General features: G+C 47.0%; 1 protein-coding gene across 1 annotated transcript in view; it reads right to left on the bottom strand.

Moving 5' to 3' along the window:
• ALDH16A1 (aldehyde dehydrogenase 16 family member A1) overlaps window positions 1–12687 on the bottom strand; it is a 48962-nt gene that overhangs the window by 12119 nt on the left and 24156 nt on the right. The window contains exons 12-16 of the mRNA XM_063138495.1: window positions 11302–11407; window positions 11016–11185; window positions 9453–9620; window positions 3653–3857; window positions 2377–2562 (exon numbers count right to left, since the gene is read on the bottom strand). Coding sequence (XP_062994565.1) covers window positions 2377–2562; window positions 3653–3857; window positions 9453–9620; window positions 11016–11185; window positions 11302–11407 — 835 coding nt within the window. The remainder of the gene's footprint in view (window positions 1–2376; window positions 2563–3652; window positions 3858–9452; window positions 9621–11015; window positions 11186–11301; window positions 11408–12687) is intronic.

A 12687-nucleotide genomic window follows, 5' to 3' on the forward strand; every position in this document is an offset into this window, starting at 1 on the left:
TGGTTCATTCCGGAGGGTCAGCTTGCCAATCCTAGAAAAAGTCCGTGGCTGCCACAAAATCATCCAAGGAATCCCATTTTAACCCATATACCGCCCTTTACACACTTACGTAAAGAGGAGCTTTCTTTTGTCTGTCCTGATCCCCCTGCCCATCAATTTCACTAGATAATATCCCCACCCTGTTCCTAGTTCTACTACCACAAGAGAGGGAGGAGCAGTTTCTTTCTTTCTTTCTTAATTAATTAATTAAAACATTTATATCCCACCCTATAACACAAGCATCTCTCCATCCACTTCCTCCACACAGAGTATGAATTTATAAACTTCTGCCATATTCTCCCTACTAACACGCCCAGAGATTGCTGGACTGAGACTCCTTTAATTGGGTGACAACCCTACTTATTACCCATCTGACCTCATTACGCAGCATTGTACACCCTCCGTTTCATACACAAAGAACCCTGCCCAGACACTCTGAGTTGAAACACATACCCTTACGATTGAGGGCATACTGAATATGAGAGCGGAGAATCAAGAACACAAAAGCAATAATAATAATAATATATTATTATTAATGCACTGGTTTTAAACGTTTGAATTAGTTTTATGTATTTTATGGTGTTTTTATTTGTGTTGTACCCTGCCTTGATCCAGAGGGAGAGGCGGGTAACAAATAAATGTATTATTATTATTATTATTATTATTATTATTATTATTATTATTATTATTATTAGAAATGGAACAGAAGTAGGAAGTTTTAATTTCCTATGTTTAAAAAGTTTCATTTACCAACTTCCTCAATCTCTGCTACTTTCCCTCAAAGCATCAACAAAAGTTCATGACCTCAGTTGATGGGGTGGGTGGGATGTGTCCAGGCCTCATCTCTCTTTTAGCAAGTCAGGGGTGGACTGGGAGGCTATGTACCCCTGCCAGCCTTAAAAGCGTCCATTTCCAATCTGACTCATTTCTTTGGAAATAAAAATAGATCCGCCTGATGTGAAAAACCCACATTAGCCCCATGACAGAACAAGGGCATGCAGCCGTCTTCAGTTATGCAGCTTACTCAACGCAGGCTTTGGGTTTCCGCAAGTAAATTGTATATTTTTCATGGGGACCACAGAGGCCAGACTGCGTCGGCATTTGCCAAAAGTTTTTTAAAAATCAAATCAAATCATGGAGACGTTCCAGAGTCAAATGGAAACGGTCAAAGCTCCAACTTAGCAGTCACCCTCAGCGGGGAGGAAAGACAAATGGGAAGAAGGAAAAGCTGTTTTGCTGATACTTGAGAAGATTTGGAATTCAGCTCCCCGCCACCCTCAATTCTTATATATGCTATTTTGGGATGGTTCTACCCTTAAAGGCAGTTTTAAAATCATTTTAATTTTTTTAATTAAAAAAATGGGAAGGAGAAGACCCGATTCTGCTGGGTCGTCAAAGACGCCTGTGTGTGTGTGTGTGTGTGTGTGTGTGTGTGTGTGTGCGCGTGTTTGTCAGTCCTTTGACGTTTTCTAGAAATGGGAAGAAGCAAAGGGGAAGCAGAGACAGTGTTGACGTAACAGTCAGATCTTGTGCTCAGACTTTAATATGATCATTCCGGTGAAATCAAGCAGTTTTCTTGAAAAGTTAGAAAACAGCTTGGTTCATCTCAAGCCCAGATCTACTAAATCAACCCCCCGTGGTGGCACTCCGAATGATATCACTGGAAGTACGAGGAGGTCAGCTCTGCTCTTTTACTCTGCTGCCGCTGCCTGGAGAGGAAGGGAGATCCGTCTCTCCCTTTCTTCCTCTCTGCCTGGCACTGGGCGCTGTACTGCAGCAAGCCACCCATCTAAGAGTTCTGGGAAAGCTAGGCTTCCCGGTGCGCCTGAGGTCTGCTAGGGCAGCAGCGCAGTCAGCCCCTAAGGGAGGAGGATGGAGGCTAGCTAATGGGGCAGCAAGAGTCAAGCAAGCGGGTGGGGATGATGAGCGGTTGAGATCTTCTCTGGCTCAGATGAAAATCCACATCAGAGAGCTTTGGCTATTGGGCGGTATAAAAATGCAATAAATAAGTAAGACCGTGGATGGTGCACTTGGGAGGCATTGTGAGCTGCTGAGACAAGGAGGACAAAACTCAGCCACAACGCTCATCTGGGGATTTGGGAGCGTGCCAGCGCTAGCGGGGGAAGAAAACACAATGCTGACACCGAACCCTACCAGTTTTAACTTGGGTTTGAATGGTTTAGGCACATACAGATTGGTAGTTTCATATGCTAATAAATCCAATGAGCATGAACAATTCCTCACGTGAGAGGAAATGGGACAATACAGGCCTTGGATACATGCACACACTTGATAAGGCAGAAAGCATTGGGTGTGTGGGGGGGGGAAGGATGGTACCTGATAGAAATCCAGGGCGAGCAACGGGTACCGCTGGCTGGGGACCATCACCACACAGTTGCCACGGATGACAGCAGGGGCCAACAAGCTGACGAAACCAAGGAGGGGCTGCTCATCGGGACAGGCAATCCCGACTATCCCGAGAGGTTCTCGAAAGAGGAGGGAGGCGCCGTACAAAGTTGTTTCCTGGAGCAGTGAGAAAGAGAGGGAGACGCACACTGGTGAGAGGCACAAGAGAGAGAGCATCTCCTGGGGCTGCACGGACCATTTGTGAGAGAGGACGGAACACACACGCAATAGAAAAAGCTCAGGTTCCACTCAAAACCCTTAAGGCTCCACCTGCTCCCTGACCTCCGCCTTCCTCCCATCCCAAAGCAGCCCATTCCAACCTGCTCGAGCTCTGACGTCCCAACGACTGCGCTAATCAAAATCTAGAGAGCAAAACGCAGGGTCCAAGAAAGCCTCTATCAAATTAGTCAGGTTTCCCAAAGTCAGATCCACACCTAAGCTAGTGTCTGGGCTGAATATAGGTCAGGCTGTTTGTCTGTCTGGTCCGGTACTGCTTGCTCGGATGGCCATCAGCTCTTCAAGGTCGAAGGCAGAAGTCTTTAACTCAGGCACAAGGAACCTGTGGGTCGGATGCACCCGGCTGGGGTTCCTCATCTGGCCCTCCAGCTCGTTCCCCAGGCCCCACTTGCTCTTCCAGCAGAGAAAAGCTCTTAGCAACTGATCAGAGAGAAGAGCTTTCCCCTGCTGGGGAGAGGGGGCAAAGGCCTGGGTAGGAAACTGCTTAGTGATTCAGTCCTGCTTACTTCTGAGGTTTTTCCTGCAGAGGCTTGCCCTGCTTACTTGTGAGTAGGCATACTGCTCCTGTTTATTTGAGCAGAACATGCAGAGGCTTGGTATTTGGAATGCTGTTTTGAAAGTACTGCTGATTCATTCCTCCTGAATAGACAAAAAGAGGCTTATCCTGCTTACTTCTGAGTGGGCTTAAAATCAGTAAGCATCACATGTTGATCCTCGCCCGTTCTGCCTCAGGCCATGCTTACAGCTGGACTGTGGCCCAACCAACACATTTTCCGGATTGGAATGCAGCCTTTGAACTAAATAAGGTTCCCTACACATTTTAAGTAGATTGAGCAAGGAACCCTTTGTATGTAAGCTACGGTCCGTTCCCCAAAGCCTTTCAGCCTTGCACAAACCCGTCATGCACAAGTTACAGAGGGGAGAGAGTCCTACTATATACACCCAAATACATGCCCCTGCTGGTCCTCACCTGCACAGTCCCACCATATTTATCAGAGTACGCTGCCCAGTAGAAGAGACGCTGCACACTGAGGTCCACCTCCCGTAGAGCCGCCTGTTTCTCTGTGCCGGTCAACGCCTCCAGTCGTGATGCAACTTCAGCTCGACGGACTTCCAAGTTCTCAGCCAGGTAGTATAATATCTGTGCCCGGGCATGAGCTGTCTGTTTTGCCCACCTGACCAGAACAACCCAGTGTTAGATCAGAAAAAGGAAGCCAAGATCCTGGTCCCAACAACTCCACTGGCAACATGTGTGTTTCCCCCCCCTGAGAACCCAGAATACCTCACTCCCCTTCTCAAGAAAATAAGAAGAGCCCTGCTGGATCAGATTGGGATCTAGCATCCCATCACCCACGATGGCCAAGGAAGAGGGAAGCCCCAACATGGTATTGAAAATGGACAAACTTTAATAAAATAAACTTTGATTGTAATACATTCCCCCCCCCCCCGGTTTTAATAAAACAGTCGATTGCCCAACCTGTTTTGGTGGAAACCTTCCTTGGAGATTCAAGACTTCCATCTAGACTGTCACTAAAAATGCAGACTCCGTGGCTTTGACCAACATCAGTCAGCTTGTTTTCCTTCCTCGCCCCAGTTTTGTTTACCATTTAATCTCATAAAGAGGTCTGCAAGCTTGCATTATTTTGTGTCATCGGACCTGGTCAAAGCTATTGCCGTAATACAGATCTGGGGATTTTTCTTATGGCCAACAGGGCTACCTTTGCCTTCCCCCCCCTCTATTTTCTGGGTTATTCTACCACCTCATCAGACGTTACAAGGAGACTTTCCAAACTGGGTTGAAGAGGAAACAAACTGCAGACAACGTCCAGAGTTTTGTAAATCCAAAGAGACGCACGGTGCCATTTTACTGGGCTGCAGCGGGGGCAGAGAAATTCCACTGGCTCTGCCAAGAGCTGCGTTGGGCATCTTCTTCTCTGTCATCTGCCACCCAGCTGAAGCCATTCCATCAGGCTACCTGAATTGTTGCCATCCCAGCTGGTGTTTATAAGAACTATCACTTTAAAAACTGGTGCCTGAGTGTGATTCCCCCCACCCTTGCTGGACTAGGCCAGGCTGTTCTACTCCCTAAAACCCACCTCTGTCTAAAGAACACAGGACAGGAACCCCGGCCCTCCCTTGCTCTGCTTCCAGTCTCACTAGGTTGCATGGCCCTTCACAGATCCAAGAATGGGACCAGCAAGGAAGACACCCCTCCCCCGCCAAGGTATCATGGCTTCAGTCTGCACAATCCCCACCTTGTCTGTAAGCCTCTTACAATCCCCTATTCTAATACGTTTGGGAAGAGGACAAGTCCCTCAAGAATGAACTTGCAGGAAGAAGCACAGAGTTCAGAGGGAGGGGAAAGGTCAGGTGGCAGATGGAGGGGAATGAAGCTCGTGTCAACGATACAGGGCATCTTGGTTATTAATAAGCTGATCTCGCTTGCAAACGACCTGTTGACGCTCCCTCGTGGCCAGAGACACATGACCAATGATTTGGCTTGTGTGGTCACTGCTCAAATGTGAAATCTCCAATTCTCCGCTTTGGAAGCATTCAGGGAGTCCCAAATGAGATTAAAGAAAGGCACGCCTTACTGACGAATGGTATGTTTGTACATAAAAAAATAAAAAAATTCCTCCCTGTTGGAACAGTTGGGTCCTAGAAAGTTTTCACAAATCTTTCCTGCCACTGAGATTTGATAACCTTTTAGAAGACTTATTGGATTTCGGACGAGTCCTGCATGTGTTGGCAGGGAGGGTCTACCCCAGTTGAGGGGCGATCCTGGCTGGGACATGCTGGCATTTCAGGTATGACAGTATTCTCAAACCTGGTACCCTCGAAGTGCCTTGGACCACAACTCCCACCATCCCCAGCCAGCAAGGCTGTGACAACTATCCCACCAGGGAATTAGCTATCATAGGAGATTGGTCAAAGTCTAATTCCTCAGCAAATGCAATACTCCACCCCACCACACACACTTTTGGGGGGATAAAACGTAATTTTAATTCATGGCGGCAGTAACAGTTTTAAGCACAAGCAATAATACTGCAGCTCTTAACGCTGATGTGCTTTTAATCATGCGTTTCTTTTCCTTGGTTTGTTTTTAAGTGGTTAATCTCCTATGAAATGAGAGGGGAGTCGCAAAGACCTGGTTTAATCCAAGTGAAGCCCAACTAGCCAAGCCTTCCCCAACCTGATGCCTCCCACAGCTGTTTTGCACTACAACTCCCATCAGCCCCAGCCATCATGGTCAGCAATGCTGGGAGTTGTACTCCCAAACATCTGGAAGGCCCCCAGTGTGGGGATCTAGTCCAATATTCTGTTCTCAACCATGATGGTTTGTCCCCAGGAGGTGATCCTGCAAGGTATGCTACAACCTACTGATTCTGTCACTTGAAACTGCTGCTATCACCTCTAACTTGGCCTTTAGCTTAGCATCCTATAGATGCACAGTTGCCAGGGAAGTAGGCCCAAACCAGGATAGAGTAGTGCTTTTACGGAGCAATAGTGGGAGCGAGGCCTCTGAAACCTCGCCACAGTGTAACACTCTGGTTTGACAGCTGAGAAGAAATTAGAATTCTAAATCACCTAAAACCTTAAGACACATAACAGCAACAATCATAATATAGGAACACAAGTTAGACTTTGCATACTGAAGGTCCCAGGTTCAATCCCTGGCATCTCCAGGTAGGGCAAGGAAAGAATCATATCTGAAACCATTGAGAGCCATAACTAGTTATGGGACTGTTCACACAACACGCTCACTCACACTCAGTGGCTGAGTGTGGATTGTTGTTGAAGAGTGTATTGTCTGCTGAACCATTGTTTATCATGTTGTTTGAAAGCAGCATGTTTTCTGCAGGGTGGGTTGTCTGAACACAACCAGGGTGGCTTGTTAACAACCCAACAACAAACTGTGGATTCTCAAGACGGCTTGTTTGAGAAAAACAAGCCACCCTGCATCGCTAACAACCCTACGGAAAATGTCCTGGGTTCAGACAACACCCTAACCCATGGTTCAAACAGCAAGCCACAATCAACCACTGAGTGTGGGTTAGCGTGTTGTGTGAACCCAGTGTCAACAATGCTGAGCTAACTAGTCCAATGCCCAGGCTCGGTATATACAGGCAGCTTCCTGTGTAATTGCTATTAAGTTAGTCTGGTTCCAACACTGTGAAAACGGAAGAGGTGCAAGGCAACTGATGTAACTGTGGCTCTAACAAAAAAATAAATTGGTACTAGAATACCAGAGCTGAAGGAGGAGCACGAAGAAAAATTAAAAGAGGGAAGATAATCAGGAGGAGCATAGCACAAGCATCTTAATTTTTGTGAACCGCCCAGAGAGCTTCGGCTATTGGGCGGTATAGAAATGCAATAAATAAATAAATAAATAAATAAAGTAATGCAATGACGTAAGGCAGCCTTCCTCAACCTGGGGTGCTCCAGATGTGTTGGACTGCATCTCCCAGAATGCCCCAGCCAGCAGAGCTGGCTGGGGCATTCTGGGAGTTGTAGTCCAACACATCTGGAGCGCCCCAGGTTAAGGAAGGCTGACATAAGGGAAGGTAGTGGAAATTAAAGGAGATGGAGAAGGACAGAAATAGTTGCAGGCAAGACAAACTGCAGAATAAGGAATAGATACCAGCAGATTTAGATGGGTTGAAAAGCAGTACAGTCCGCAAGCCTGGATTAAAAAAGAGTCAAACCTGAGCTTTAGCAGTATCTTCAAAGAGAAAAAGAATGCCTTTTAGAAATATTAATACACTGATAACGTCACGGTTTTGAAATGGCCTGAATCTGCAACAACCAACAAAAACAAGATGCAGAAGCGTCAAAAAGCCATACCCAGATTCGCACAAGAGAAATAGCAGCGCCGTCAAGAGTTAAAGAATCAAAAAGAGGAAAGAAAAAGGGGGGTTGAAAACGTCATCCAAGGAAGACAGCAAACAACAACACCAGAAAGATAAGCAACCGGAGATGTGGAAGTGAGGGCTGTAAATCACTGGCATAAAACAAGCCTGTAGGAGAGGAGTCCAAGTAATGACAGATAAAACCTAACGGATAATAAATATGCCTGGGAGTAGGAATATGATCATTACATGGCTTCCTAGTTTGAACACCATCTAGAACAGTCTTTCTTGGCACCCTCGAGATGTATTGAACTACAATGCCAGATCCTGGGAGGCTGTTTTAGAAATGAAACATTTCTAACATTTGCCTCTAAATTCATCTTTTTTGATTCAAGCACAACCATTATTCATCAGGGATTAAGCTTCCTTTCAAGCCTCAACCGGCCAACTTTTTTCTGGGGAAAACAAATGGAACATGAAGTATAGATCAAGAGCCAGGACCCAAAGCTCTACTTTCCAACGCACCCGGTGGGATGACGGAATTTTTCCTAGGAATAGCAAACCTTGTATTAGTAAATAATGGAGTAGTTCTTTGGCTCCTGGCTCCTGCCTTCCTGAAGAAACAAAGCTAGGAAGTCCATGGCTGCTGCGTTCGGATGACACAATAACCAACTGTGGGTTAAATAGTCAACAGTGGGTTATTGAGTCGTCTGTTAGGGCTTTTTCACACCCCAGTTGGTTATTCGGCTGAAATAACCAACACAACCAACCAACGCTGTGCAGAGTTGATTATTTGAACAACTGTTGGTCATCGTGTCGTGTGTCGGGCAGCGTTGACTATTTCGCCGCACATGGTTATTTTGGCGAATGCAGAGTCCCCTGGCGAGAGCAACCAAAGCAGCAGCTGCCGTTCTAGTCCAGAATGCAGAACTTGCAGTGATCGATAGGAGACCAGCAGGCAGAGGACTGAGGGTGGAGAGAGAGTGTATCAATCAAACACACTGTTGACTAACAGTCACCCCGGCGGTGGCCTTAAATCCGCACTACGCTTGATTATAATCATGCCGTGTGTGGAGTACCCCCTCGATAATCAACCGTGGAGTTGACTATCGTCCAAATGCAGCCCATGTGTCAGTAAATCAAGTGGCTGAATATATGAACAATTTTCAACCATTAAAGAACTAAAATGTGACACTTAACTGCAGCCTCCCACGGGGCTAGCCGTCACTTCACCCTTACCCAGCAATCACGGCGGAGGTTGCTCCGTTCCACTGCTCCTAGCAAGGAAAGTGTGATCTGTGTTAAGAGGAGCGGATGGAGAAAAGGCTCCTGCTTCTCATACAGAGAACCACCTGAAGTCAGTATCGCATGCAGCCCTTGGGGCCAAAACGTTGTGCACCATGGGTTAAAGGAAGACTGCAAGGCATGCACACTGGCAGGTATACTGGTGTGTATATGTGTGGGCATGTACAAAGTAAATACTTGCTACATGTAGCAAAAAGGCTATATTTAGGGGCTGTTCACACAACATGCTAACCCACACCCAGTGGTTGAGTGTGGGTTGTTTTGAACCATGGGTTGTTTGTTGAACCACGGTTTATTCTGTTGTCTGAACACAACCAGGGGAGCTTGTTAACTATGCAGTGTTAATACTATGAAGTATTGGATCTCCCCTGCCCATCCCAGAGGAACACAGGAAGCTGCTTTATGCTGAGTCAGACCATGGGTCCATCCAGCCCAGTATCGTCGACACTGACTGGCAGCAATGCTCCAGGTTTTCAGGCAGGATTCTCTCCTTGCCTTACCTGGAGAAGGCAGAGATCGAACCTGGGACCTTCTGTATGCAAAGCAGGTGCTCCATCACACTGAGCTACAGCCCCTCCTTTGAAACCAGCGCCACCTCTGCCGGTCCGGACTCACCCGGCAGCTGCCTTGTGAGCGGCTTCCACGGCATTCCGGATGTCTTTGATGCTCCCGTCTGCCACGTGCGCCACGATTTTGCCGGCGTGGTCAAGGACGGCACGGGAACTCATGGAATCTGGCCTCTTCTGGGCACCGCCGTAGTAGAGCTTGTAGGTTCGGTCCACGCTGCCAGCCACATGGGGAGGAGAAACACGTGTATTCTTTGCCTCTAGCTCGGCCTCCCCCAATTTGGTGCCATCCAGATGTGCTGGGAAGTTGCTCTCCAACACATCTGGAGGGTAGCAAACTGGGGGAGCCTGGGCTCACTTAGCGCACTGTAGTATTTAAGACGGTTTCCAACGGGCTCCCTAAAAAGAACTCTGGCAATTGGAGTTTTGCAAGGTTGCTGAGATGCCCAGCCCGCATCGTGAGACCACAACAGGTTTCAAACAGGGATGTCGTGTGAAAAGTGTGGAGATGACCCACAGTTCTTCAAGCTGGTAGTAACATTAAAAAAAAAAAAGTACAGAAGCTAGTGCCCCTGTTCAAACAACACGCTAAGCCACGGTTAAGCATTTTGAGCTAAATATTATGGCTCAGTGTGTTGTGTGAACCATTCCTGACCATGGTGGCTACATAACCACGATTTAAACACACTCATTAACCATTTGCTGCAAAAGGGTTAGCGGCCTAACCATGGTTTAGCGTATCGTCTGAATGGGACAGGTGTTCCCTTCCGCCCAAAAACCCCACGGCCCAACTAGGAGGGTTTTCCTCCCCCTGAACCCAGAGGAAGATGGCTTGTTCATCACAGTTACTCAGCGAGGAAGGAAATGCTTCCTGGCAGTGCTGAACGGCATTCTGTCATTGCTGTGCATACGCGGGCCAGTGTGGTCTAGAGGCCAACGTGTTTCGCTTAGACTGGGAGACTCGAGTTCAACTATCAAGCTTATTGAGCAACCTTCAGCCAGGCACTCCTTCTCCTTTCTTACATTTATATACCACCCCATAGCCAAAGCTCTCTGCATGGTTTGCAAAGATTAATCATACCTTTCTTTTTCATCTCCTTCCCTACCCTCTCAAGGGGTGCAACTTTTCAGAGAAAGCTTCACACTTATAGAAAAGGCACGAAATCCTATCCCTGTGAATTTCTGGTTCAGCCCTAGAATGCACCCCATGGGTATTCCTTAACAGTTGGTTACAAAAATTATCCACAGAAAAGAGCATTCTTCTCAATTCATTGGTCTAGGTCAGCTTTTCCGATCTGGTGTCCTCCAGTTGTGTTGGACTATAACTACCATCAACCCCAAAAGGCATGGGATTATGGAAGCTGTAGTTCAGCGCTTCTAGAGGCACCGGTTGGGGAAGGCTGCTCTGGGAAGCCACCTGTTCTGGTAGTTGTGCTAACAGTAAGCACAGGACAGAAGATGGACAGGACTTTGCAAGGAATTATGGGAAAGAACCCTGAGGTAGTTTTGCACAGCTTCATAAAAGCTGTTTCTCCTTTTTAAAAATCCTCCAAGTATTATACTGTGGTTTTGGGGTGGGAGGGGTGATCAGGTACATCAAACGTGCTCTTACCTTGGGATGCTTCCTTCTGGGTCAGACACTACGGAGCGTGGGACCCTACTTTCTGCAAGAACCGGAGGGAACTCAGTTCCCTGTGAGGTAGCAAAGGTTTTGTAGTTCAGGTCGACAATACTGGGGTGTGGGCGGATCTCCCAATTTGGTCTCACGTACTCATAAAGGCCCTGGGGGGAAAAGAGCGCAAAAATCAAACCAACAGCTCTACGTAACTTGGTGTTTCTCTCTCCCTCTTGGCCAGACAGGATGAGACCACCGGCCTATCAGCCTGCTCCCTGCTAACCTCTTTGCCTCCATCCCGACCATAGCCGCTTTCCTTGTATCCCCCGAAGGCAGAGGCAGCGTCTAACATGTTGTGGCCGTTGACCCAGACAGTTCCAACCTGCAAACTGAGAAGACCAGAAGTGCGGGGAGAGGTCAGACAGGGCATATCCGCAGCACCATCATTCAAGCGGATAGACGGTTTTGTTCTTTGTGACACCGAGTACCCTGTGCAGCAAGCAGAATTTGAACAACCCCTGATATGAAGGTTTTGAGGCCACACTGGGAAGGATGATGGGAGAGACACTTTGTCCTGCACAGCAGTGTCCAAGCTCTACAGCAGTCTTCCCCAACCTGGTGCGAGGCCGGCCCTACCATTAGTCAAAGTGAGGCGGTTGCCTCAGGCGGCAAATGCTGAGCGGTGGCAGCAAGATGTTGGAGGAGAGAAGTGTGTGCCACATGGCCTTCCCTATGCCCCAAGCTAATCTGCTACTTTCAGGTGTAGTGTCCCACTGCTGGTGTGGAAGAAAGATGTTCAGTCTTGAAGAAAGGCTTTTGTACATGGAATGGGAGGGGCGCCATCTTGTTCTTCATCTCTGGCAGCAAAATGTCTTGGGTTGGTGCTTTCCAGGTGTGTTATGCTACAACTCCCAGCATACTCTGCAGGCTCTTGGACAACACTCACACTCGTGTTCTGGGGCCATTTTGGAAAAATGGCCCATATGTTCCATGTGGAAGGTGTGAGGTCTGGCTGTACGCATATAGAAGAATGAGATAAAAATGAGATGACCAGACTGGATTGTACCACCTCAGACTACAGTGTGTGTGTGTGAGAGAGAGAGAGAGAGAGAGAAAAGATGTATATAATTATTATTAATGATAGTTTAGTTTATGTATGATTTCACACTGCAAAAAGCAGTCTCAATGAAACTTACAGAGAAATCCCATGCACAAAGGACAGAATAAAATTCCCAGCATTCCTCCAACCAGGTATGCTGGTTGGGGTATGCTGGGAAATGTAGGATTTCCCCCCCCCCCTATTTAAACATGTACAGGATTGCTCCTTTACACACACAAATACAAAAATCCATAATTAAAAGAGGGGGGGAACCAAAAATCAGTATAAACCATAATCACAAATAATAATACAAACACCATAAAAAACATAATATAAAATAAGACATGTCCTTCAAGTAAAACGAAAACAGCAACTAGTACAGCAGGGAATAGGATGGACTAGAACCTTTCTTCCAGATGTGCTAGTTTGGTTTTTACTTGCAGAAAGTTGTGTTTTTTAAAAACATAACAACACAGGAGAAAGCATTCCAAAATGGCATCCCTCCACCTGAAATTTGAAGTAGTACAGTCTGTCAGATTCTGATGTCCCAGTGACAAGGCAAAAGTCACA

This window comes from Elgaria multicarinata, chromosome 11 (assembly GCF_023053635.1).
Source record: "Elgaria multicarinata webbii isolate HBS135686 ecotype San Diego chromosome 11, rElgMul1.1.pri, whole genome shotgun sequence".
Classification (NCBI taxonomy): domain Eukaryota; kingdom Metazoa; phylum Chordata; class Lepidosauria; order Squamata; family Anguidae; genus Elgaria; species Elgaria multicarinata.